The sequence below is a fragment of the Phalangium opilio genome, unplaced genomic scaffold (assembly GCF_054372755.1).
Source record: "Phalangium opilio isolate 3A_F unplaced genomic scaffold, DU_Popi_V2 ptg000369l_1, whole genome shotgun sequence".
Taxonomy (NCBI): domain Eukaryota; kingdom Metazoa; phylum Arthropoda; class Arachnida; order Opiliones; family Phalangiidae; genus Phalangium; species Phalangium opilio.
In genome coordinates this window covers 1,039,718-1,067,186 of record NW_028324232.1, presented here as the reverse complement: position 1 = coordinate 1,067,186, position 27,469 = coordinate 1,039,718, and the positions used below count along the sequence as shown (strand labels likewise).

Genomic DNA, 27,469 nt, shown 5'->3' with positions numbered 1-27,469 from the left:
TAAAATGAAAATGAAACTGAAAAACGTTTTATTGAGAGACTTAATTACATTCCTAAATATTGTTTAAACAAATGTTTTATGTTAAAATTATGGAACACTTTATTTTTCATAGAATACTTTATAAAACAAATGGGGTTACACAAATAATAAAATAAATACACAATTAAAATACAAAAAAAAAAACATTAAAATTAAAAAGGTCTTGTTGTTGCCCCTGCCGAGTTCGGCCGTCTTTAAAAAAAGGAACGGACGTGACGTCAACCGAAATACTGCAAAAACACGCAACACGACCTCTCCGTAAGCAAAGACGCACGCGTTCCAACCATTGAGTACGGAGTTAACGCAAAGCGCGGGTCCCCTACAAGGCGGCTTTCCTTAGGAAGTCCAGTTACCTTGTAACTGATCCGCTGGACCCGCGCTTTGCTTTGAGACCCTCAAAGACATTTCCTCGCGTGCAGTCTGGCTCAAACACATGGTCGAGAGTGACCTTGAAGATCCTGTTGGCGTGTTCTTGCAGAAGACGGCCCCACTGCGTTTGAAATCACCATCGTTTTTGAACTCTTTATTTTGATGGAAGTCACGTCCGTTCCTTCTAAAGCGTAGCGGGCTCCTGTACATCCCCTACAAGGGGTCTTTCCTCCTGCAAAGGCTAGTGGGCGGGATTTATACTCGCACTTATAAAACCCCGCCCACAATTACCTTCGCCAAGCCAAAACTGGACCGGAAGGAAAGCCGCCTTGTAGGGGATGCGTTGGACCCGAGCTTCGCTTTAAGTTGAGGGCGAACTCGACAGAGAACGCGTATCTCCCCCTGCAATTACGCAAAACATTACGGTTACTCGATGACTTAAGGCGGGTGGCTAAAAGAAATTAGTTGATTAGTTTAATTACTTTTAGATCAAAAGTCTGCTGTTCCACTTTCTCAATTCTTTTTCTCTGGCCGCCGTCTGATTGTCAGCCCTCTCTAAAATTGCTAGTTTCTTTCTCAGATTTCTTCACCGTTCCTGGTGACAATGACACCGAGGACAACATCGTCTTCAGCGACAAACACGTCGTCCTTGGCGACATTGGCGGCTTTCTTAGCGGCCACTCGTCTCAGGTAAGTTCTCCTATTTGCTGCTTTTTTCTTTGCCTACTTAAGTAAGTCTCGCTTGTCCCCCACCCCATCTGCTTCGCCGCAACCATCAAGAACGCTTTTTAAATGGGGTGGGGGATATGTATAAAAAAAATATATAAAAAAAAAGAGTGGACAGTCGGCTTCAATCAAGGATGAAGATTCTAAGAAATTAATAAGGAAATATGTGGACCAGTTCGCGCAGAGGTTATTTAAGTAAATAAGTCGCATTAACATACATCTTGATTGTCCCGACTGTCCAGTTCGTCAGACTGGTGGTCGGGACCTTTAGTTTTTTCGAACGCCCAATTAAAATGAAAGGCCCTTGGTGGATGGACATGAACGCTGCGTTTTGATTATAGTAGACCCAACTGCGCTTGCGTTTCCTCCATGATTAACTATAAAACAAAAGTAATAAACTACATTAATATTAAAATTAAAGATCTAATTAATTTAAAAACGCGTTATTTAAACGTTACGGTAATTTTGAAAGTTAAAAGTTGTTACCTTCCATCCACCAAGGGCCATTTCTTGGGCAAGTTTAAATAAGTGTATGACGCTCCTGGGGATGACTCCTAATTCCGGGTTTTGGTAGTCGCCAACCAAATCGTTAACTGTGGACTTATGATTGTCAATAACTACATTAATATTAAAATGAAAGACTTAAAAATTTAGACTATTCTAAAGAGAGTTAGCCCAGCCTCTTGTAACAGAATACCCCCTTCTAAAGTAGGTCTGGTCTGGCCGGTCGTATTGGGGGATTCCGTCAAAGGACGTTAGTCAGCCCTATTTTAACTAGGGGGGGCCTCTTGACAACCTTAAGTCTAATTTTACACGGCTCACGTGACCCCCCCCCATATAGTTGACCTTCCAAAGGTATTATTAAAATATAAATCGTATAACTATAAAACCATTTCTGAAACACAAATCGTGTATCCCCTTAATTTCTAACAAGGTCACATTTCAAATAATATGAATGAAACTAAAATGCGCACCCCACTATAAAGTATAATTTTTTAAAAAACATAAATGTATCTACAACAAAATCCCATATCCCCTAAACCAGAGAGCACCGTGACCCCAAACCCCCCCCCTCTAAGTACACGAAAAATATCATCTCGTTTCCTTCACTCAAGAAGCCCTCGAAATTTAAACTAATTTTCTCTCCTCTCCGTGTAAAATTAATTAAATTCCGTGTAAAATTAAAAACGGGGATTCTAAAATTAAATAGGCCTATTCCGTTAACTTTATCCCACTGGAGACTTAAAATAAAATTATTCATACCTTCGGCTCATATTCTTGTAATCAGAAAACTCGTTCAATTGAAATTTGAAGATGTGTCGAAATTTATAACTGTTTTAACCGAAAATTCCACGTTGAACAGAGCGGCGCCGGACATCGAGTTCTCCATTCCGAAAACTAGACGAGAGCACTGACACTATTCTTCACGGCGGCACCCGGTTTTTATGCGTTTGAAAATGACAAAGAAGGGGGTGGAAAGGGGGACGAGAGAAAGGAGGCGATGTAGACGGCAAGGGCTGAACATATTCCGAGTCTGCTGGTTTTTGTCACCATGGAGTAATATTACAAGAAATTGGACTTTATACTAATGCTCTTCTAAGGTATCTACAATTATCACTCCTATAAAGTTACTCCATGCAAAACAAACAGATTTTTCCCGCGTTTTTGGGTGCGTGAGCGAGTACGCCGAATAGCCGAATAGCGCCCCGCCGACCTCAGTCGAAGCTCGTCGAGCACTTAATCTTAGAAACATTTTCACATGATCCACGGTTAGTTCTATATTAATCGTGGTTAAGAGAAGTTGGTTCTTGACTAATCTTTTAAACGAGACGTTTCGTTTGAAGTTTAATGAACATGAAAGAATTTTTACCGGGACAAAGACAGTAAACGTGGCCTCGTCGTGAGTCGTGTATGCGCGTTGTAACTTGTAACGCCACGTGGCGTTAAAATCAAAATGGCGCCCATCTTCCACGGTATTCGCCTCAAATTTATGGACAGTTAATTGGATATTTATCGCAATTAGGGAAAGTTTAATTGTTTTAATTATTTATTTCGATTTCCGTCAAGTAGTCGCGAAATTACGGTTGAGATTTAATGTTAAGCCAGTGACTTTCTACCGCCGCAAACCGCGATTGACTCTGGTACATGGTACTTTTTGTTTTCGCTTCAATGGAGTTACCGCTCTCTATACGGGATACCGGGCACCCACTGAAGTGAGCCCCTGAACTGTCTGGGGGGATCCGAGGGGTGTTCGCCCCTACAGAGAGACCATTTTGGACACGAAGCGCCGACGCAACTACCAGAGACGAGCTTTGAACTTTGTTTTGGATCTGCTGGGGGTCAAATGGAAGCCCAGGATGGCTTATTTCGAGCTATAACTCGCGGCTCTACCAGCTAAACGGAACCTCTTCTGGAAACCACGTGTGGTGAGTGAGAAATTAACCAAAGATGCTAGATAAATTTATTTGGACGTTTCTGAAATAGTTAGGGATATTCTAACCGAGTTTAGTAGTAGATTTTAAAGCTTTTTAAACATATTTAAATATTCGTAAATTGCAAATAGATTAGTAAAGTTGGAACGAGTCTCGCCCCGTGTCCCTGGACACAGATACAGGCCATTTTTACTCCATGTCCTCCGCTTCTTTTGAAGATAGACAACTTTCTTATTAACTTTTGAAGTCACTCGGTGGAGAAGCTACTTTTAAATAATAGAAACCGAAACTTTACGAATCTTTTATGGACGAGTTAAAATCGAGGCTTTTAACAGGGTTCAAACAAACCTGGGAAAAATCAGGGAAATAGATAGTTGACACAAACCCCAGGGAAAATTCAGGGAAATTTGCTGTGACAAACAGGGGCCGAGTAATTAAGCAAAATGTTCGTGAACATACCCTCCATAGGATTAACATTACACTAAACTTTGAGCCTCGTAACTCTGTTTCTACTAGAGATACGGTGATGTCCTTTGAGTATGTTATAGTTCAATTTGTCCCCCATCCAAGCATACTAAAAACTTAGGGGTACGACAAAGAGGGGCCGAGTAATTAAGCAAAACGTAAACAAACAACCCCCCTCCATAGGAATAGCATTAGACCCAACTTTGGAGGCTCGTAACTCTGCTTCTAGTAGAGATACGGGGATGTCCTTTGAGTATGTTATCGTCCAATTTGTACCCCATCCAACCATACTAAACACTTAGGGCTACGACAAACGGGGGCCGAGTAATTAAGCAAAACGTAAACAAACAACCCCCCTCCATAGGAATAGCATTAGACCCAACTTTGGAGGCTCGTAACTCTGCTTCTAGTAGAGATACGGGGATGTCCTTTGAGTATGTTATAGTTCAATTTCTCCCCCATCTAACCATACTAAAAACTTAGGGCTACGACAAACAGGGGCCGAGTAATTAAGCAAAACGTAAACAAACAACCCCCCTCCATAGGAATAGCATTAGACCCAACTTTGGAGGCTCGTAACTCTGCTTCTAGTAGAGATACGGGGATGTCCTTTGAGTATGTTATAGTCCAATTTGTCCCCCATCTAACCATACTAAAAACTTAGGGGTACGACAAAGAGGGGCCGAGTAATTAAGCAAAACGTAAACAAACAACCCCCCTCCATAGGAATAGCATTAGACCCAACTTTGGAGGCTCGTAACTCTGCTTCTAGTAGAGATACGGGGATGTCCTTTGAGTATGTTATAGTTCAATTTCTCCCCCATCTAACCATACTAAAAACTTAGGGCTACGACAAACAGGGGCCGAGTAATTAAGCAAAACGTAAACAAACAACCCCCCTCCATAGGAATAGCATTAGACCCAACTTTGGAGGCTCGTAACTCTGCTTCTAGTAGAGATACGGGGATGTCCTTTGAGTATGTTATAGTCCAATTTGTCCCCCATCTAACCATACTAAAAACTTAGGGGTACGACAAAGAGGGGCCGAGTAATTAAGCAAAACGTAAACAAACAACCCCCCTCCATAGGAATAGCATTAGACCCAACTTTGGAGGCTCGTAACTCTGCTTCTAGTAGAGATACGGGGATGTCCTTTGAGTATGTTATAGTTCAATTTCTCCCCCATCTAACCATACTAAAAACTTAGGGCTACGACAAACAGGGGCCGAGTAATTAAGCAAAACGTAAACAAACAACCCCCCTCCATAGGAATAGCATTAGACCCAACTTTGGAGGCTCGTAACTCTGCTTCTAGTAGAGATACGGGGATGTCCTTTGAGTATGTTATAGTCCAATTTGTCCCCCATCTAACCATACTAAAAACTTAGGGGTACGACAAAGAGGGGCCGAGTAATTAAGCAAAACGTAAACAAACAACCCCCCTCCATAGGAATAGCATTAGACCCAACTTTGGAGGCTCGTAACTCTGCTTCTAGTAGAGATACGGGGATGTCCTTTGAGTATGTTATAGTTCAATTTCTCCCCCATCTAACCATACTAAAAACTTAGGGCTACGACAAACAGGGGCCGAGTAATTAAGCAAAACGTAAACAAACAACCCCCCTCCATAGGAATAGCATTAGACCCAACTTTGGAGGCTCGTAACTCTGCTTCTAGTAGAGATACGGGGATGTCCTTTGAGTATGTTATAGTTCAATTTCTCCCCCATCTAACCATACTAAAAACTTAGGGCTACGACAAACAGGGGCCGAGTAATTAAGCAAAACGTAAACAAACAACCCCCCTCCATAGGAATAGCATTAGACCCAACTTTGGAGGCTCGTAACTCTGCTTCTAGTAGAGATACGGGGATGTCCTTTGAGTATGTTATAGTTCAATTTCTCCCCCATCTAACCATACTAAAAACTTAGGGCTACGACAAACAGGGGCCGAGTAATTAAGCAAAACGTAAACAAACAACCCCCCTCCATAGGAATAGCATTAGACCCAACTTTGGAGGCTCGTAACTCTGCTTCTAGTAGAGATACGGGGATGTCCTTTGAGTATGTTATAGTCCAATTTGTCCCCCATCTAACCATACTAAAAACTTAGGGGTACGACAAAGAGGGGCCGAGTAATTAAGCAAAACGTAAACAAACAACCCCCCTCCATAGGAATAGCATTAGACCCAACTTTGGAGGCTCGTAACTCTGCTTCTAGTAGAGATACGGGGATGTCCTTTGAGTATGTTATAGTTCAATTTCTCCCCCATCTAACCATACTAAAAACTTAGGGCTACGACAAACAGGGGCCGAGTAATTAAGCAAAACGTAAACAAACAACCCCCCTCCATAGGAATAGCATTAGACCCAACTTTGGAGGCTCGTAACTCTGCTTCTAGTAGAGATACGGGGATGTCCTTTGAGTATGTTATAGTTCAATTTCTCCCCCATCTAACCATACTAAAAACTTAGGGCTACGACAAACAGGGGCCGAGTAATTAAGCAAAACGTAAACAAACAACCCCCCTCCATAGGAATAGCATTAGACCCAACTTTGGAGGCTCGTAACTCTGCTTCTAGTAGAGATACGGGGATGTCCTTTGAGTATGTTATAGTTCAATTTCTCCCCCATCTAACCATACTAAAAACTTAGGGCTACGACAAACAGGGGCCGAGTAATTAAGCAAAACGTAAACAAACAACCCCCCTCCATAGGAATAGCATTAGACCCAACTTTGGAGGCTCGTAACTCTGCTTCTAGTAGAGATACGGGGATGTCCTTTGAGTATGTTATAGTTCAATTTCTCCCCCATCTAACCATACTAAAAACTTAGGGCTACGACAAACAGGGGCCGAGTAATTAAGCAAAACGTAAACAAACAACCCCCCTCCATAGGAATAGCATTAGACCCAACTTTGGAGGCTCGTAACTCTGCTTCTAGTAGAGATACGGGGATGTCCTTTGAGTATGTTATCGTCCAATTTGTCCCCCATCCAACCATACTAAACACTTAGGGCTACGACAAACGGGGGCCGAGTAATTAAGCAAAACGTAAACAAACAACCCCCCTCCATAGGAATAGCATTAGACCCAACTTTGGAGGCTCGTAACTCTGCTTCTAGTAGAGATACGGGGATGTCCTTTGAGTATGTTATAGTTCAATTTCTCCCCCATCTAACCATACTAAAAACTTAGGGCTACGACAAACAGGGGCCGAGTAATTAAGCAAAACGTAAACAAACAACCCCCCTCCATAGGAATAGCATTAGACCCAACTTTGGAGGCTCGTAACTCTGCTTCTAGTAGAGATACGGGGATGTCCTTTGAGTATGTTATAGTTCAATTTCTCCCCCATCTAACCATACTAAACACTTAGGGCTACGACAAACGGGGGCCGAGTAATTAAGCAAAACGTAAACAAACAACCCCCCTCCATAGGAATAGCATTAGACCCAACTTTGGAGGCTCGTAACTCTGCTTCTAGTAGAGATACGGGGATGTCCTTTGAGTATGTTATAGTTCAATTTCTCCCCCATCCAACCATACTAAAAACTTAGGCCTACGACACACAGGGGCCGAGTAATTAAGCAAAACGTAATCAAACAAACCCCTCCATAGGAATAGCATTAGACTATACTTTGCAGGCTCGTAACTGTGGGTCTAGTAGAGATACGGGGATGTCCTTCGAGTATGTTATAGTCCAATTTGTCCCCCGTCTTACCATACTAAAAACTTAGGGCTACGACAAACAGGGGCCGAGTAATTAAGCAAAACGTAAACAAACAACCCCCTCCATAGGAATAGCATTTGGAGGCTCGTAACTCTGGAAAATTCAGGGAAGTATGTGGGGGAAAACCTGGAAATCTCGGGGAAATTTGTTTTCCAAAAGTTGTATGAACCCTGTTTAAGTAACAACATAGATTACAATCTTAGTCCACACCAGCTGATGTGGTACTCGTTAATCTCGTAATTGTCCCTACTATGACATGTCCACATGCCGTGGACACTGGCCTTTTTCTGTTTCCGGTCGATTGCTAGGGTTTCATTAGATATCTCCGAGTAATTGAACGTTATTTAAGACTTTTTTAAAATCCGTCAAAACGTTTTTAAATTTTGTGAAAATTTATTTAACATTATAACATTGTCAGTTGAAAAATATTTTTTTTTTTTTTTTTGTTTTCAGAAATGGGTTCCTAAATTTTGCATGTTTATTTTTTGGGCAAACCTTAAAGAGTTTATCGTTGCGTCGAAATTTTCTTCATTGGGGGACACGTTTATAATCAGAAACGTTTTCGAATTTCCGCCCAAGGAATTCTTCAATAAGCGCGTTGTTTGTTTCTATTTTATTTATTTTTTGCAACCAAGTTTCTTTCACTACATCAAATACGTTTTCTCGCGTGCTCATGGCCGCGTTTAGCCCTCGATGGTGGACCAATTATATCACTGTTCATGCGGGGATTAAACACGTACCTCTCGCTTGTCCCCATCTGGTTCGTAGCGAACACACGCGCGTTCCAACCATTGAGTACGGATTTAAGTACCTCCTTAACCTCTTCAAATACGTTTTCTCGCGTGCAGTCTGGCTGAAGGACATGGTCGAGAATGAACTCAAAAGGCCTAGCCGCGTTTGAAACCGGGTGTTTCGATACCACCATCGTCTAAGATGGGTTAACGATTAGTTTATGGTTTTCGTTTCTATTTTTTTTTCGCAACCAAGTTTCTCACTGCCCGCTAAATCTATGAGATTTATTTCATTAGCCAAAAAAAACAATGATACCAGCAACTTACCGTTGAAACTTCGGCCCGTTACTTCGTTATCTTCATTTGTCTTCAATATGTATATTGAATGCGAACGCGAGGAATTCACATTTTTAGTTGTTGGGGCAATATTCCTTTGTTTTCTCGCTTTAACTATTACTTCCATGGCCTGAAATAAATTATTTAATTTTGAGACCGAGAAGAACGCGTCATCGTGAAAAAATCAGTTCGGTGGCCATGGCCTTACATCTTCCGCGGTTGTGACTCTGCGGACGGCTAAATTGTCAACTGTGACCTTTCCCTCTCTTTCATTTATATTTAAACCCACTTTTTCATTTCTCGTCAAATCAAATATTGATTCGCCATATATCTCCAGAGCGCTAACATGGATTTCAAACTGCTTAGGCTTTAAATTAAACAACATTAATACTACGGTCTTAAGTATTTAAACGTTACGGTAATTATTGAAACTTAGAAGTTGTTACCTTCCATCCATCAAGGGCCATTTCTTGGGCAAGTTTAAATAAGTGTATGACGCTCCTGGGAATGACTCCCATGTCCGGGTTTTCGTCGTCGCTAACCAAATCGTTAACGGTGGGGGGCCCTTCCATCGTATATGTCTTTCCCGACCCAGTTTGGCCATAAGCGAAAACGGATACATTGTACCCTTCGCGAAGCGTTTTCACATATTTTTCCACCTCACCAAACACATCCATTTGTGTTGAGTCTTGTGCGAAAATGCGGTCCACAATAAACTGCTGTTTCGAATTGCTTCGCGTTTGTTTGTTTGAAGACTGTGCCACTTCTGAACACACAAGCAATTCTTCAGGCGTTTTGACTTCAATTGTACATGTAGCTGTTTTGTCATAGAGAGGGCGAATCCTACAAAGAACGCGTATGTTCCCCTGCAATTACACAAAACATTACGGTTACTCGATAAGTAGAGGCGGGCGGCTTAAAGAAATTGGATTAGTTTAATTACTTTTAAATTGAACTTTATCTTGGGTTCCCGATGGATAGTTTCCTCATTTTTTGCTCGTTCCCTTTCAAGCTCCTTCAACAACTTTCGAGTAACGTCTTCACTTTCTTGCACTTGCGCATCCTTTTCTTGCAGTCGCGCCGCAAGGGCCTTAACTTGTTCTTCCAGGCAAAAGGTTTTTTTCAACAGCTGCTCAACACCGCTGGTTTGGGTGCTGGTATCAGCGCGGTTGTCGGCGCAGTTTTCGGTGGTGGTATCAGCGCGGTTGTCGGCGCTGGTTTGGGTGCTGGTATCAGCGCGGTTGTCGGCGCAGTTTTCGGTGGTGGTATCAGCGCGGTTGTCGGCGCAGTTTTCGGTGGTGGTATCAGCGCTGTTGTCGGCGCAGGTTTGGGTGCTGGTATCAGCGCGGTTGTCGGCGCAGTTTTCGGTGGTGGTATCAGCGCGGTTGTCGGCGCAGTTTTCGGTGGTGGTATCAGCGCGGTTGTCGGCGCAGTTTTCGGTGGTGGTATCAGCGCGGTTGTCGGCGCAGTTTTCGGTGGTGGTATCAGCGCTGTTGTCGGCGCAGTTTTCGGTGGTGGTATCAGCGCTGTTGTCGGCGCAGTTTTCGGTGGTGGCAGCCGCTGCTTTTTTCTTTTCTTGCCGCTTTTTATACGCCCTTTTATTGGCCTCGCTCTTCAACTCCTTTTCTTTATCAATTTTGGCTTTTTTGGCCTTCGCTGCGTCTTTAGCCTCAATTTCACGAAAGTACACCTCTGTGAGGTCTTCCACCGTTTTGGCTTGTCTGCGTCGCTTTTTGTTGATCTAAAAAGCCCATTAAGCATTATTAAAATGAAAGAATAATACCAGTGGCGATTCTGGCGATCCTTCCATAATTTATATATCTGTGGCGCTTAAGAAAAAGGATAATCGACCCGGAAGCGTCAGGCTGCAGGAAGCAACTACCGAATAATTTAACGTGACTTTCCGAAGAAAGTTCCCTCTGCCGTATGCGAAGACGCGCGCGTTGCAACCATTCAGTGTCGATTTAATTACCTCCTTCACCTCATCAAATACGTTTTCTTGATTGCATTCTGGTTTCAATACATGGTCAAGATTGAATTCTAAGGTCCTATTGCTTTGGAAGGTCCAGCCGCGTTTGAAATCACCAACTTTTTTGAATTTTTAACTTTAATACATTGGGATTTCAAAGGTGGACGAAACCTAACCGTAACGCGTATGTTCGCCCTGCAATTACGTGAAACATTACGGTTACTCGATGACTGGAGGCGGGCGCCTTAAGAGAAATTGGATGATTAGTTTAATTTCTTTTAAATCAAATGTCTGCTGTTCCACTTTCTCAACTTTCTCTGTGACAGGCTGCTTTTCCTCACGCGTAAAAAAAGCGCTCTCTAACGTCGCCAGTTGCCTTCTCAGAATTTCTAAATATTCATTGTTCCTAGTGAAAATTACTGTCAAGGGAACATCTATTTTGGCAACAAAAGATTCGTCCTTGGCAGAGGCGGTGGCGTCCTTGGCAGCGGCGGTGGCGGCTTTTTTAGCCACTCTTTTCATGTACGCCTTTCGATTGGCTGCTTTCTTTAAAGCCTTCTTTTCCTCTTTTGAGGGGCTGAGTAGGCTAAGCTTAACTCTTTTCCGTTGAGAAGTGGATGACGAATTTTTTCTCTTTCGAATCGATTCCTCCAAAGTTTAAAAGCGTACATTAGGCATTAGTAATCTCAATTCGAGCAAATTAAAATGAAAGAATAATACCATGCTTGATTCTTCCATATTGCCTAGGTTTTTATAACCCAAGGAGAGATAATTCATACAAGATCAGCAGCGGCCTAATCTGATCTAGTTTCTGATGTAAGCCTAAGCGTAACGCGTATGTTCGCCCTGCAATTACGCGAAACATTACGGTTACTCGATGACTAGAGGCGGGCGGCTTAGAGAAATTGGATGATTAGTTTAATTACTTTTAGATCAAAAGTCTGCTGTTCCACTTTCTGAATTTTTTCACTGGCCGGTGTTGTCATCACCTCCCATGCAAAGCGTGAAAACGGCCCTCTCTAAAATTGCTAGTTTCTTTCTCAATCTTCACTGTTCCTGGTGACAATTACACTGAGGGGAACATCGACTCTAGCTTCTTTTTTGGCTGCTTTTCGCTTCTCATAAGCTTTCCGATTATATATTTTTCTTTTTGCCTTGGCGGCTTCGGCATCGGCCATGGCTGCTTCTAACAGGGCGCCTCTATCCTCGGCTACGGCTATGGCGGCCTTGGCTGCGGTTATCGCCTCTTGGGCTTGGGCGGCATCGGGCGCGGCTGCGTCGCATTTTTGCGGCTTTATCCTCTGCTGCGGCTATGGCGGCCTTGGCTGCGGCTGTGGCCTCTTCGGCAGTAGCTGCCACTTTATACGCTGCTATTTTCGCTTTTTCCATTGTTTAACTGTAAAAAACTACATTAAAAATGGAAGACCTAGTTAATTAATATTTAGACAATTTTAAGTTAAAGAAAACAATTAATCCTATTATTCTGTCTAAATAACCTAATCGAGCCTTACCGAGGTAATTAAAACTTTGCAAACTTCTTGGGGACTTCAACTGAACAAACAAACTGACCCCTTATCCGGGCCCGCGGTCTTGTTTTATATCGTCGAGACGCCGGTGATTGCGTCAATTTTTCTCTGACCGGTGTTGTTGTCATCACCTCCCACGCAAAGCGTGAAAACAGCCCTCTCTAAAATTGCTAGTTTCTTTCTCAATCTTCACTGTTCCTGGTGACAATTACACTGAGGGGAACATCGTCATTGGCGACAAACACGTCGTCCTTGGCAGAGGCGGCGGTGGCTTTTTTAGCAGCCACTCTTTTCAGGTACGCCTTTCGATTGGCTGCTTTTTTTGCAGCCTTTTTTTCCTCTTTTGCGAGGCTTAGTAGGCTAAGCTTTGGTTTCTTGGGTTGAGTAGTGGAACTTGATGAATTTTTCCTTTTACGAAATGATTCCAAAGTCTAGAAAAAAAATCCCATGCATAATAAAAATAAATGCAAACCAAAATATTAAAAACCATGCAATTGCATCCGCAAATAAATTTTTATTTTAAAAAAAGCAATTCCATGCAATTGCTTAAAAGTGCAATTATGTACCAAAAATTTAAACATTTAATTGACTAAATCGAAATTATATTTGTAAGAAAATACTAAGGGTTAAGGGTGAAAGGTCAATTTAGGTTTAGGCGCTCTTGTAAATAGGAGAGTTCCAATTATTTTGTAAAATAATTTGAAAAGTTCATTACGTAAATTTTTTTTTAAACAGTTAAAGATTATTTTTAAAGTATTTAGGAATGTAAGTTTCTTTTTTTTAGAAGTTAAAATTTTTTTGCGCTTTTGAATACATCGGGATTCAAATTGATGATCATTAATATTCTTGATCTACCCCCCCCCCCCCAAGGAACTGTATGTTCCCCTGCAATTACGCGAAACATTATGGTTACTCGATGACTTAAGGCGGGCTGTTTAAGAGAAATTAGATTAGTTTAATTACTTTTAAATTGAATTGGCGTGGAGACCGGCTTGCTCATTGGCAGCCGCTGCTCTTTTCCTTGCAACCCTTTTTTTATAAGCCCTTTGATTAGCCAATTTTGGGCTTTTTGGCCTTAGCGGCGGCTTTAGCCTCAATTTCATCATAGTACACCTCTATAAGGTCTTCCGCAGTTCTGGCCTGTCTCGGACGCTTTTTGTTCAATTTGATCTAAAAATCCCATTAAGCATTATTAATTTCAATTGGAACAAATTAAAATGAAAGAATAATACCTGCACTGGAGATTCTTCCATACTTTAAATGTCAATAACTACATTAATATTAAAATGAAAGACCTAATTAATTAATATCAGGGTTCTTACGGAGCCTGGAAAACCTGGATAAGTCAGGGATATGGAAAATAGGGAAATAAGTCCGAGATTTGAAACTTTTCCCTAAAAAGTCGGGGATATGTCAGGGATTTGAAACTTTTCCCTAAAAAGTCGGGGATATGTCAGGGATTTGAAACTTTTCCCTAAAAAGTCGGGGATATGTCAGGGATTTGAAACTTTTCCCTAAAAAGTCAGGGATATGTCAGGGACTTCGTTTGGTATATTAAGCTATGATTCGAGCAATACTAAATATGAGACGGGTGTGATGGCAGTGGGCTCTGGTAAACACCTTAAAATAGTCAGGGATATTTCCAAAATTTGGTCAGGGATAACCTGGAAAAGTCGGGGATTTCAATGTAAAAATTTCGTACAAACCCTGAATATTTCGACTATTTTAAAGCGAGTTAACGTAAACAATTATACCTAATCAAGGTAATTAAAATAAAGGGTTAAAAACATTGAAATAAGATAAGGACTCCGTACTTTTGGAAGAATTCTGAAATAAGACTTAGAATGAGAGATATCGTTGTTGTTAGTGTGAACGAGTCCCAGATTTCTTGATACTAAAACATGTATGTAAAAAAAAAAGGTTTTAAAATGTATAGAAAGGGTTAAAAACATAGAAATAAGATAAGGAAGATACAAATACTCAGAGAGGCTCCGTACTTTTGGAAGAAGAATTCTGAAATAACTTTTAGAATGAGAGATATCGTAAGCTTTCAGTAAAGCTGGCATACTGATTAAATATTAACCAATTAGACAAGCTCTCTCTCTCTCTCTCCCTCGCATTTGCTCGCTATTTCTTTCAAAGTGGGACCTTAAATAAATATTAAGAAAAGACTAAGCTTGACCTAAAGCACAGACGCGATAAACACGAACATTCGACTACCCAGTACAACCAACTAACCGTAGCCCAAAAAGAAGTTTGAATTACTCGCGTTTAAGAAACGCCGTTCTCTCATCTCTCGTCAACCAAGATAAGAAGCCTAGCCAGTTTCAAAAAATCTCCTCACCCGAGGAAAGCCTTGCCGGTTTCAAAAATCTCCTCACCCGAGGAAAGCCTTGCCTGTTTCAAAAATCTCCTCACCCGAGGAAAGCCTTGCCGGTTTCAAAAATCTCCTCACCCGAGGAAAGCCTTGCCGGTTTCAAAAATCTCCTCACCCGAGGAAAGCCTTGCCGGTTTCAAAAATCTCCTCACCCGAGGAAAGCCTTGCCGGTTTCAAAAATCTCCTCACCCGAGGAAAGCCTTGCCGGTTTCAAAAATCTCCTCACCCGAGGAAAGCCTTGCCGGTTTCAAAAATCTCCTCACCCGAGAGAAGCCTTGCCGGTTTCAAAAATCTCCTCACCCGAGGAAAGACTTGCCGGTTTCAAAAATCTCCTCACCCGAGGAAAGACTTGCCGGTTTCAAAAATCTCCTCACCCGAGGAAAGCCTTGCCGGTTTCAAAAATCTCCTCACCCGAGGAAAGCCTTGCCGGTTTCAAAAATCTCCTCACCCGAGGAAAGCCTTGCCGGTTTCAAAAATCTCCTCACCCGAGGAAAGACTTGCCGGTTTCAAAAATCTCCTCACCCGAGGAAAGCCTTGCCGGTTTCAAAAATCTCCTCACCCGAGGAAAGCCTTGCCGGTTTCAAAAATCTCCTCACCCGAGGAAAGACTTGCCGGTTTCAAAAATCTCCTCACCCGAGGAAAGCCTTGCCGGTTTCAAAAATCTCCTCACCCGAGGAAAGCCTTGCCGGTTTCAAAAATCTCCTCACCCGAGGAAAGCCTTGCCGGTTTCAAAAATCTCCTCACCCGAGGAAAGCCTTGCCGGTTTCAAAAATCTCCTCACCCGAGGAAAGCCTTGCCGGTTTCAAAAATCTCCTCACCCGAGGAAAGCCTTGCCGGTTTCAAAAATCTCCTCACCCGAGGAAAGCCTTGCCGGTTTCAAAAATCTCCTCACCCGAGGAAAGACTTGCCGGTTTCAAAAATCTCCTCACCCGAGGAAAGACTTGCCGGTTTCAAAAATCTCCTCACCCGAGGAAAGACTTGCCGGTTTCAAAAATCTCCTCACCCGAGGAAAGACTTGCCGGTTTCAAAAATCTCCTCACCCGAGGAAAGCCTTGCCGGTTTCAAAAATCTCCTCACCCGAGGAAAGCCTTGCCAGTTTCAAAAATCTCCTCACCCGAGGAAAGCCTTGCCGGTTTCAAAAATCTCCTCACCCGAGAGAAGCCTTGCCGGTTTCAAAAATCTCCTCACCCGAGGAAAGCCTTGCCAGTTTCAAAAATCTCCTCACCCGAGGAAAGCCTTGCCGGTTTCAAAAATCTCCTCACCCGAGAGAAGCCTTGCCGGTTTCAAAAATCTCCTCACCCGAGGAAAGCCTTGCCAGTTTCAAAAATCTCCTCACCCGAGGAAAGCCTTGCCGGTTTCAAAAATCTCCTCACCCGAGGAAAGCCTTGCCGGTTTCAAAAATCTCCTCACCCGAGGAAAGCCTTGCCGGTTTCAAAAATCTCCTCACCCGAGGAAAGCCTTGCCGGTTTCAAAAATCTCCTCACCCGAGGAAAGCCTTGCCGGTTTCAAAAATCTCCTCACCCGAGGAAAGCCTTGCCGGTTTCAAAAATCTCCTCACCCGAGGAAAGCCTTGCCGGTTTCAAAAAATCTCCTCACCCGAGGAAAGCCTTGCCGGTTTCAAAAATCTCGTCACCACCACTTTTATTGACAACTTGAGGCTTCTAAATAACAACTGAGAACAATCTTAGTCCACGCCGGCTGATGTGGTACCCGTACTTGTCCCTTCTTAGCAACTTGACGCGTTACTTTTTGCGACATTGACATGAAGACATTCCCAAGATGGGTTAACGATTGGTTTATGTTTATTGTTTCTATTTTTTTTCGCAACCAAGTTTCCTTCACCAAGTTTTTCGCTGCCCGCTCAATCTACGAGTTAATCGTGGCATCAACGTTTTCTTCATCGGCCGATACATTTATGATGAGAATCGTTTTTGAATTGCCACCCAGGGAATTCCTCAGTAAATGCGTTAAGACACTTCTGCGATAGGGAATATAACCCTCCTAATGGGAAAAAATTATTAACGAATCAAATGAGTAACGAAAAAAAACCCCGAGTTACTTTTTGTGCAAACGGTGCAACCATCAAGAACGGTTTTAACATCCCGCTTTACTTCTTCAAATTCCCTCAAGAACGGTTTCAACCGCCCGCTTTACTTCTTCAAATACGTTTTCTCGCTTGCAATCTGGCTGAAAGACATGGTCGAGGGTAAACTCGAAGGTCGTGTTGCTTCGGCATGATTTTGAACCACCATCGTTTTTGAACTCTATTTCGGTCGACGTCACGTCCGTAGCAGCGTTAAGTTGAAGGCGAACTCGACATAGAACACGTATGTTCCCCTGCAATTACGAGAAACATTCCCAGTTACGATGTAACCAGCGAGAACACATGGTCGCGTTACTTTTTGCGATATTGACATCAAGACATTCCCGAGATGGGTTAACGATTGGTTACTGCTTGTTTCTATTTTATTTTTTTTTCGCAACCAAGTTTCCCTCACCAAATTTTTCGTTACCAGCTAAATCTATGAGATTTATTTCATTAGCCAAAAAAACAATGATACCAGCAACTTACCGTTGAAACTTCGGCCCGTTACTTCGTTATCTTCATTTGTCTTCAATATGTATATTGAATGCGAACGCGAGGAATGAACATTTTTAGTTGTTGGGGCAATATTCCTTTGTTTTCTCGCTTTAACTATTACTTCTATGGCCTGAAATAAATTATTTAATTTTGAGACCGAGAAAAACGAGCGTCATCGTGACATCAGTTTGGTGGCCTTGCATCTTCCGCGGTTGTGACTCTGCGGACGGCTAAATTTTCGACGGTCACCTTTCAGTTAACCTTAGACCCACTTTTTCATTTTTTTGTTAAATCAAATGGTGATTCGCCGTATATTTCTTGAGCAAGTTTGAAAACGTGTAGTACGATCCTGGATATGACTCCTATATCCGGGTTTTGGTCGTCGCCAACCAAATCGTTAACTGTGGGGAGACGGACCTTCCACGGTGTAGGTCTTTCCTGACCCAGCTTGCCCATGCGCGAAAACACGTATGTTGAAGCCTCAGAAAAGAATTTCTTCGCATTTCTGCACCTCTTCAAAGACTTTTTTTGCGTACAGTCATGTGTGAAAATTCGGTCACCAATGAACTCTGTGTTCACGTTGGTTCGCGTTGATTTGCTTGTTGAAGCCGCCGCTTCTGAAGCCGCAATTAAAGTTTCGGAACTTATAACTCTAATTGTCGATGTGTCCGTAGCGTTAAGTTGAGGGCCAACTCTACAGAGAACGCGTATGTTCCCTTTAATTACGCAAAACATTACGGTTACTCGATAACTAAAGGCGGGCGGCTAAAAGAAATTGGATTAGTCTCAATTACCCGCTTTACCTCTTCAAATTCCCTCCTTCCTGTTGCAACCATCGAGAACGTTTTATTAACCAATTAGAAAAGCTCTCTCGCATTTGCTCGCCATTTCTTTCAAATAAATATAAAGAAAAGACGATGCTTGACCTAAAGCAACAGACGCGATAAACACGAACATTCGCGTACCCAGTGTAACCGGAAGTTTAAGTTACTCGCGCCAAGAAACTCCGTTTCATTTGCCTTCGGTAACCACAATAAGCCCAGCAGATTTGCCACGAACGTCACTCGCCGCTCGCCACTCTAGTCATCGTCCCAATGAAAACACGTCGCAACCTGCCTGCCTGCCACTTCAACGTGGCGCCACCCAAATGATGAGCAAGAATACCGGATTGTCAGAGGAGGACTTGATTAGGCGCTGCACCTATCTGGGGGGCCTTATCAGCGCCCCCCTCCCCAACTGTCGCTCATCATTGTTCCCAATGGTACCCGCGGGATCGGCTAGCGGACCCGAAAAACGCCCCTTGAGCAGCTACCGGAAGTGGGACATCGTTCGTCAGCGGCGAGCCCAGCCAGGTGGTCGGTCGTTGACAAGGAAGGATTAAGGCTGCGCAGCGGAAGGCTCCGCTTGCAGCAGTGCCATACGGCCCAGACGATGTATCCGCGACCCCCAGAGGGTTGCAAAGAGCGGGGGCGAGCCAAAGCAACACCTGGCCTAGCTTGAGCTTGCAAGTGCAAAAGATTTAATATTTCGAGCAAAATCCTGTTTTTACGAGCTACAATCGTGCGTGTAAATGAGCCTTAAGATCTGGACTATCCAGCCCAAAAACGAGCCAAAAATTAATCCTTAAAATTTCCATTTTTATTTTTAAATATTTCCCTGATAAATAAATGTAATTGCCTTAACGCGTTTTGAATAGTTAAAAGCAATATTGCTGTGATTGAAACTTGCTCTTATTTTGAAACTTAATTGCCATAACTTGCCCTTTAAATAGTTAAAAGCAATATTGCTGTGATTGAAACTTGCTCTTATTTTAAAACTTAATTGCCATAACTTGCCCTTTAAATAGTTAAAAGCAATATTGCTGTGATTGAAACTTGCTCTTATTTTAAAACTTAATTGCCATAACTTGTCCTTTAAATACTTAAAAGCAATATTGCTGTGATTAAAACTTGCTCTTATTTGTAAACTTAATTGCCATAACTTGCCCTTTAAATAGTTAAAAGCAATATTGCTGTGATTGAAACTTGCTCTTATTTTAAAACTTGATTGCCATAACTTGTCCTTTAAATACTTAAAAGCAAATTGCTGTGATTAAAACTTGCTCTTATTTGTAAACTTAATTGCCATAACTTGCCCTTTAAATAGTTAAAAGCAATATTGCTGTGATTGAAACTTGCTCTTATTTTAAAACTTAATTGCCATAACTTGTCCTTTAAATACTTAAAAGCAATATTGCTGTGATTAAAACTTGCTCTTATTTGTAAACTTAATTGCCATAACTTGCCCTTTAAATAGTTAAAAGCAATATTGCTGTGATTGAAACTTGCTCTTATTTTAAAACTTGATTGCCATAACTTGTCCTTTAAATACTTAAAAGCAAATTGCTGTGATTAAAACTTGCTCTTATTTTAAAACTTAATTGCCATAACTTGCCCTTTAAATACTTAAAAGCAATATTGCTGTGATTGAAACTTGCTCTTATGTTAAAACTTAATTGCCATAACTTGTCCTTTAAATACTTAAAAGCAATATTGCTGTGATTAAAACTTGCTCTTATTTTAAAACTTAATTGCCATAACTTGTCCTTTAAATACTTAAAAGCAATATTGCTGTGATTGAAACTTGCTCTTATGTTAAAACTTAATTGCCATAACTTGTCCTTTAAATACTTAAAAGCAATATTGCTGTGATTAAAACTTGCTCTTATGTTAAAACTTAATTGCCATAACTTGTCCTTTAAATACTTAAAAGCAATATTGCTGTGATTAAAACTTGCTCTTATTTTAAAAATTAATTGCCATAACTTGTCCTTTAAATACTTAAAAGCAATATTGCTGTGATTGAAACTTGCTCTTATGTTAAAACTTAATTGCCATAACTTGCCCTTTAAATAGTTAAAAGCAATATTGCTGTGATTGAAACTTGCTCTTATTTTAAAAATTAATTGCCATAACTTGTCCTTTAAATACTTAAAAGCAATATTGCTGTGATTAAAACTTGCTCTTATTTGTAAACTTAATTGCCATAACTTGCCCTTTAAATAGTTAAAAGCAATATTGCTGTGATTGAAACTTGCTCTTATTTTAAAACTTGATTGCCATAACTTGTCCTTTAAATACTTAAAAGCAAATTGCTGTGATTAAAACTTGCTCTTATTTGTAAACTTAATTGCCATAACTTGCCCTTTAAATAGTTAAAAGCAATATTGCTGTGATTGAAACTTGCTCTTATTTTAAAACTTAATTGCCATAACTTGTCCTTTAAATACTTAAAAGCAATATTGCTGTGATTAAAACTTGCTCTTATTTGTAAACTTAATTGCCATAACTTGCCCTTTAAATAGTTAAAAGCAATATTGCTGTGATTGAAACTTGCTCTTATTTTAAAACTTGATTGCCATAACTTGTCCTTTAAATACTTAAAAGCAAATTGCTGTGATTAAAACTTGCTCTTATTTTAAAACTTAATTGCCATAACTTGCCCTTTAAATACTTAAAAGCAATATTGCTGTGATTGAAACTTGCTCTTATGTTAAAACTTAATTGCCATAACTTGTCCTTTAAATACTTAAAAGCAATATTGCTGTGATTAAAACTTGCTCTTATTTTAAAACTTAATTGCCATAACTTGTCCTTTAAATACTTAAAAGCAATATTGCTGTGATTGAAACTTGCTCTTATGTTAAAACTTAATTGCCATAACTTGTCCTTTAAATACTTAAAAGCAATATTGCTGTGATTAAAACTTGCTCTTATGTTAAAACTTAATTGCCATAACTTGTCCTTTAAATACTTAAAAGCAATATTGCTGTGATTAAAACTTGCTCTTATTTTAAAAATTAATTGCCATAACTTGTCCTTTAAATACTTAAAAGCAATATTGCTGTGATTGAAACTTGCTCTTATGTTAAAACTTAATTGCCATAACTTGCCCTTTAAATACTTAAAAGCAATATTGCTGTGATTAAAACTTGCTCTTATTTTAAAAATTAATTGCCATAACTTGTCCTTTAAATACTTAAAAGCAATATTGCTGTGATTGAAACTTGCTCTTATGTTAAAACTTAATTGCCATAACTTGTCCTTTAAATACTTAAAAGCAATATTGCTGTGATTGAAACTTGCTCTTATTTGTAAAATTTATTGAACTTGTCCTTTAAATACTTAAAAGCAATATTGACGTGTTGAAAAATTGTTCCTATTTTAAAATGTAATTGCCATAACTTGTGTTTAAATAATCAAAAGCAATATTAACTGATTAAAAATTGTTCCTATTTTCAAATGAAGCTTTGCTTTCAACATTATTTACGAGTAATTTTTACCTTTCCTAGTGACGATGACGTTTCTCTTAAAAATACTTTAACTAAAATTAAGGTAAGTTACTGACGATTAAAATAATTAATATCAATTATGTTTTATTCAATCATTTAAGAAAACATAATTTTAATATATAATAATTAGTACCGCACTTTCTCTTCCAATTGTAAATGGTATCAATCCTCTTAGTCCTAAAACCACGCACCCACAACAACTCCATTTTCAATCTTGTAATATTGCTCCATGGTGATGGAATTTTAGTTTCAAACTTTCTTGGTCGAAAATTCGAAATTTAACGGTTCCTACGGCTTATAAATTACGTATTTAACTTAATCAGGGTTTAACCAAGGATAATTAATATGTCTAAAGAAAGCGGTAAACGTAAAACTTTCGATAAATTAGAAGATCCAGAAGAAATCGTCGAAAAAGAGGAAGCTATGGAAGTACAAACATTTATTAAGGTAAGCCTTGGCCTTTTTCCATAATAACCGGCAACCGGACCAAAACAATAACATTAACACGTGGAAATTTGAAGTTTCGCTTTGAAAAATTTGTTTTCAGTCGCAATAAATGTTATTACAAAATAACCTTATTAATAGAATGGTATTTTTGAATTATTGTCGATTTTAAATTGTTAGTTTTAATTTAATATTTCAAAATCGTAATTTTTGAGTGACCACTGTGGTAAAAAGAAAATAAAAATTCAAATTTTACACAATGTTGACGTAGGCATATCTTTAAATTTACATAATGTTGATTAGGCCTAGTACAATGGGAAAGGCATTAGTCGTAAACTTTAAAATATAGGCCTATATGGTTTACGAAAGTGCCAGACAGTTTGGCATTAAATATCAGCTGGTAGCCATGCAAATGCTAGAAATTTAAGTCAAAACGATACAAATCTAGATGTGACAAATATAATGAGCGGCTAAATGTGCGCCTCTTTTTGTTATTATCAACGTTTTTCAACTGAATAAATTTCCCCGTTTCCAAAATGTTACTAAATTTTGGATGTTTTTACCTTAAAATATTGGTGTTTTTCCAAATTGTCGCTAATTAGCTCGTTTATTCATACCTTTTTCCTATTCGGGAATATTAGTACTAAAGAAGGTAGTTAGTAACTTAGTACACATTTTTTATAAAATATTTATTCGGAAATGAAAGTGACTATGCTTTTAGGGGTTAATATTTGGAATTTTGTACACATGTTGCCGTTGGTACTTAAAATAGTGGAGTTAGGCCTTGGCCCTTTGCGAAATTGGTTGTGGAATATTTATCGAATAGTAAAGTCAGTATTCGCACGAATAGTAAAAATGTGTTCAACCCAATACCGAGACGGTTATTAGTCTCGATATTCAATCGAATTATTCGTTTTAGACAAGTATTCGCCCACCTTTACAGTTTTTCCACAATATTGTTATATTACGTCATTTCTACCCTAAACAGCGGCGCGCTTTAAGCCACTCGTCAAGTATAGACCGAGAATTCAAATTGAGTGAATATTTTATTGGATCTCCGTTATAACATTTGATTTGTGACTATTTAAGACTTTTTTAAAATCCGTTAAAACATTTAATTAAAATGTTTTTTAAAAACAGTTAATTACAAGTTTTTTAAAAACAGAGATTCGCTGTATATCTCAAGAGCGCTTACATGGATTTCAAAAACAGTTAAAAATTAAAAAGTTATTTAACAACAGTTAAAAATTAAAAAGTTATTTAAAAACAGTTAAAAATTAAAAAGTTATTTAAAAACAGTTAAAAATTAAAAAGTTATTTAAAAACAGTTAGAAATTAAAAAGTTATTTAAAAACAGTTAGAAATTAAAAAGTTATTTAAAAACAGTTAGAAATTAAAAAGTTATTTAAAAACAGTTAAAATTAAGCGAAAATACACATTGTTGCCTTTTAAAACATATTCCACGCATTTTTCCACCTCTTCAAACACATCCATTTGAGTTGAGTCTTGCGCGAAAATGCGGTCAACTACGTACTCCTGTTTAGCATTGCTTCGAATTTGATGGCTTGTCGAAGCTGCCATTTCTGAACACACAAATAATCTTTCGGAAGTTTTAACTTCAATTGTAGAAGTAGCTGTTTTGTCATGGAGAGGGCGAATCCTACAAAGAACGCGTATGTTCTCTGTCGAGTTCGCCCTCAACTTAACGCTACAGCCACATCGACAATTAAAGTTAAAACATCAGAAACATTATTTGTGTGTTCAGAAGCGTCGCCTTCAACAAGCAATTAAATTAAATTAAAAATATTTTAAAAACAGTTAAAAAATTAAATTAAATTAAAAGTATTTTAAGAACAGTTAAAAAATTAAATTAAAAATATTTTAAAAACAGTTAAAAAATTAAAATTAAAAACATTTTAAAAACAGTTAAAAAATTAAAATTAAAAACATTTTAAAAACAGTTAAAAAATTAAAATTAAAAACATTTTAAAAACAGTTAAAAAATTAAATTAAATTAAAAATATTTTAAAAACAGTTAAAAAATTAAATTAAATTAAAAGTATTTTAAAAACAGTTAAAAAGTTTTTAAAACGATCGTGAACTTCTTTCATTTTTAGATGTAATTGCCGTTTAACGATTTTGTCTGGCTTTATTCATGAGGGCCATCACCTGAAATAAATTATTAAATTTTGAGACCGAGAAAAACGCGTCATCGTGAAATCAGTTCGGTGGGCTTACATCTTCAGGGGTTTCCACTTTGTGTATGGCTAAATTTTGAACGAGGATCCTCCCCTTTTCTTCCACAAGCTTTAGACCCGGTTCCTGCTCTCGCTTGATTGTGAGGTCTCTAAGGGTCTCGAGGTAAATTTCCACAGAACTAAATTCCATTTGGAACTGCAAATAAAATCCAGGTTTTTTAACATATGAAAAGGACTTCACGCAACAATAACGTAATTTAACTATTGTGACAAGGTTAAGTCTTAAACAAGATGGCCCAAGGGCTGGGTCTTAATACTAATTTTACACTGCTCACGTGACCCCCCCCCCTATAGTTGACCTTTCAAAAGGTATTATTAAAATAAATCGTACAGCTAAAAAAACACATTTCTGAAACACAATCGTGTCTCCCCTTAATTTCTAACAACGTCACATTTCAAATAATATGAATGAAACTAAAATGTGCACCCCACTAAAGTATAATTTTTAAAACACATTAATGTATCTAAAACAAAATCCCGTATCCCCTAAACCAGAAAGCACCGTGACCGCAAACCCCCCCCCCTCTAAGTACACGCCCACTATCATCTCGTTTCCTTCACTCAAAAAGCCCGCGAAATTTAAACTACCTTTCTTTCCTAGCTCTCTTTCTCTCCTCTCCGTTAAGAATTATTAATATTCCGTGTAAAATTAAATAAGCCTATTCCGTTAACTTTATCCCATTGGAGACTTAAATAAATTATTCATACCTTCGGCTCATGTTCTTGTAATCAGAAAACTCGTTTAATTGAAGGTACCTCGAATTTACAACTTTTAGAAAAGCAAATTCCAGTGGGACATAGCGGCGCGGTACAAAGACTTCTTCCTTCCGCGTTCCGACTTCCGACGACTAGACGAGACCTGACGAGACTGACTTTAATTGCACGGTGGCACCCGGTTTTTATGGGTTTGAAAATGATAAAGAAGAAACGGGGGGGGGGGAGGGAAGAAGAGGAAGTAGGCGACTCTGCTGGTTTTTTTGTCACCATGGAGTAATATTCCAGGAAATTGGACTTTATACTAATGCTCTTCTAAGGCATCTTCAATTATCACTCCTATTAAGTTTCAATGGCAAGTTGCTGGCATCATTATTTATTTTTGGTTAATGAATAACGGGTTCTGTAAGCTGCTCATTTTTTTTCTTGCGCTTTCAAGCTCTTTAAACGATTTTCGATAAAATTCTTTATTTTCTTGTAGTTGCGCGGTAAGGGCCTTATTTTCTTCTTCCAGGCTATAGTTTTTTTTTTCATGATTATCGCCAACTGCTCTTCAATATTGGCGTCATAGAGACTATAAACCCGAAGGAGTGGCAGGTTCCCCGCTCTACAAGCGCAAATAATGATGTTGCTCCTAAATTGGTACATAAGAGCTTCCGGCCTTTTTAATTTTGCTTAGCGGAAGTCGCCCTGTACTAGGAAAAAAGGGGCAACAAGTTGAGGCATTCCTTCCAATCCTTGGGGTTTATAGTCTCTATGTTGGCGTGGAGATCGGCTTGGACCTCCTAGTCCTAAAACCACGCACCCACAACAACTCCATTTTCAATCTTGTAATATTGCTCCATGGTGATGGAATTTTAGTTTCAAACTTTCTTGGTCGAAAATTCGAAATTTAACGTTTCCTATGGCTTATAAGTTACGTATTTAACTTAATCAGGGTTTAATCAAGGATAATTAATATGTCTAAAGATAGCGCTAAACGTAAAACTTTCGATAAGTTAGAAGATCCGGAAGAAATCGTCGAAAAAGAGGAAGCTATGGAAGTACAAACATTTATTAAGGTAAGCCTTGGCCTTTTTCCATAACCGGCAACCAGACCAAAACAATAACATTAACACGTGGAAATTTGTGAAGTTTCGCTTTGAAAAATTTGTTTTCAGTCGTAATAAATGTTATTACAAAATAACCTTATTAATAGAATGGCAGTTTGAATTATTGTCGATTTTAAATTGTTAGTTTTAATTTAATATTTCAAAATCGTAATTTTTTAGTGACCACTGTGGTAAAAAGAAAATAAAAATTCAAATTTTACACAATGTTGACGAAGGCATATCTTTAAATTTGCATAATGTTGATTAGGCCTAGTACAATGGGAAAGGCATTAGTCGTAAACTTTAAAAATATGTATGGTTTACGAAAGTGCCGGACAGTTTGGCATTAATTATCAGATGGTAGCCATGCAAATGCTAGAAATTTAAGTCAAAACGATACTAAATTTAGATGTGACAAATATAATGAGCGGCTAAATGTGCGCCGGTTTATGCTATTATCAACGTTTATCAATTGAATAAATTTCTCCTTTTCCAAAATGTTACTTAATAAAAAATTTTGTATGTTTTTACCTTAAAATATTGGTGTTTTTCCAAATTGTCGCTAATTAGCTCGTTTATTCTGACCTTTTTCCTATTCGGGAATATTAGTACTAAAGAAGGTAGTTAGTAACTTAGTACACATTTTTTATAAAATATTTATTCGGAAATGAAAATGACTATGCTTTTAGTGAAAGTATATTTATAGGGGTTAATATTTGACATTTTGTACACATGTTGGTACTTAAAATAGTGGAGTTAGGCCTTGGCCCTTTGCGAAATTGGTTGTGGAATATTTATCGAATAGTAAAGTCAGTATTCGCACGAATAGTAAAAATGTGTTCAACCCAATACCGAGACGGTTATTAGTCTCGATATCCAATCGAATTATTCGTTTTAGACGAGTATTCGCCCACCTTTACAGTTTTTCCACAATATTGTTATATTACGTCATTTCTACCCTAAAAAGCGGCGCGCTTTAAGCGACTCGTCAAGTATAGACCAAATATAGACTGAGAATTCAAAATTGAGTGAATATTTTATTGCATCTCCGTTATAACATTTGATTAAAATGTTTTTTAAAAACAGTTAATTACAAGTTTTTTAAAAACAGAGATTCGCCGTATATCTCCAGAGCGCTTACATGGATTTCAAAAACAGTTAAAAATTAAAAAGTTATTTAACAACAGTTAAAAATTAAAAAGTTATTTAAAAACAGTTAAAATTAAGCGAAAATACACATTGTTGCCTTTTAAAACATATTCCACGCATTTTTCCACCTCTCCAAACACATCCATTTGAGTTGATTCATGCGCGAAAATGCGGTCAACTACGTACTCCTGTTTCGCAT

General features: G+C 39.0%; 2 protein-coding genes and 5 long non-coding RNA genes across 9 annotated transcripts in view; 2 read left to right on the top strand and 5 right to left on the bottom strand.

The window, feature by feature from the left end:
* Positions 1–16,670, top strand: part of LOC149597224 (uncharacterized) — a 35,612-nt gene extending 18,942 nt beyond the window's left edge. The window contains exons 3-5 of the long non-coding RNA XR_016379283.1: positions 989–1,098; positions 2,498–3,560; positions 16,536–16,670. This is a non-coding gene — a long non-coding RNA (uncharacterized LOC149597224). The remainder of the gene's footprint in view (positions 1–988; positions 1,099–2,497; positions 3,561–16,535) is intronic.
* Positions 6–1,963, bottom strand: LOC149597227 (uncharacterized). Its single transcript, XR_016379302.1, has 3 exons — positions 1,621–1,963; positions 891–1,511; positions 6–810 (listed from the first exon to the last, which is right to left on the bottom strand). It is a non-coding gene; the product is annotated as an uncharacterized LOC149597227 (long non-coding RNA).
* On the bottom strand, positions 8,816–10,738 carry LOC149597226 (uncharacterized). The gene is made up of 3 exons (XM_089861132.1): positions 10,615–10,738; positions 9,775–10,572; positions 8,816–9,697 (listed from the first exon to the last, which is right to left on the bottom strand). The coding sequence occupies exons 1-3, from the start codon at positions 10,639–10,641 to the stop codon at positions 9,254–9,256; spliced, it is 1,269 nt and encodes a 422-aa protein (XP_089717258.1). The 5' UTR covers positions 10,642–10,738; the 3' UTR covers positions 8,816–9,253.
* LOC149597225 (uncharacterized) lies at positions 10,415–11,644 on the bottom strand. The gene is made up of 2 exons (XM_089861141.1): positions 11,521–11,644; positions 10,415–11,448 (listed from the first exon to the last, which is right to left on the bottom strand). Exons 1-2 carry the CDS (start codon positions 11,575–11,577, stop codon positions 11,020–11,022), a joined length of 486 nt encoding a protein of 161 aa, XP_089717267.1. The 5' UTR covers positions 11,578–11,644; the 3' UTR covers positions 10,415–11,019.
* Positions 16,499–18,029, bottom strand: LOC149597223 (uncharacterized). Its single transcript, XR_016379301.1, has 2 exons — positions 16,763–18,029; positions 16,499–16,704 (listed from the first exon to the last, which is right to left on the bottom strand). It is a non-coding gene; the product is annotated as an uncharacterized LOC149597223 (long non-coding RNA).
* A 5,057-nt stretch (positions 18,030–23,086) lies between these two features.
* LOC149597222 (uncharacterized) lies at positions 23,087–25,218 on the bottom strand. Of its 3 annotated transcripts, none has more exons than XR_016379298.1 (3): positions 24,648–25,218; positions 24,297–24,452; positions 23,087–24,227 (listed from the first exon to the last, which is right to left on the bottom strand). It is a non-coding gene; the product is annotated as an uncharacterized LOC149597222 (long non-coding RNA). The 3 variants fall into 3 exon arrangements; XR_016379296.1 differs by having other exon boundaries at positions 25,025–25,204; XR_016379297.1 differs by having other exon boundaries at positions 24,297–25,213.
* Positions 25,219–25,949: 731 nt separating this feature from the next.
* On the top strand, positions 25,950–27,400 carry LOC149597221 (uncharacterized). The gene is made up of 2 exons (XR_016379304.1): positions 25,950–26,091; positions 27,233–27,400. It is a non-coding gene; the product is annotated as an uncharacterized LOC149597221 (long non-coding RNA).
* The last annotated feature ends 69 nt before the right edge of the window (positions 27,401–27,469 follow it).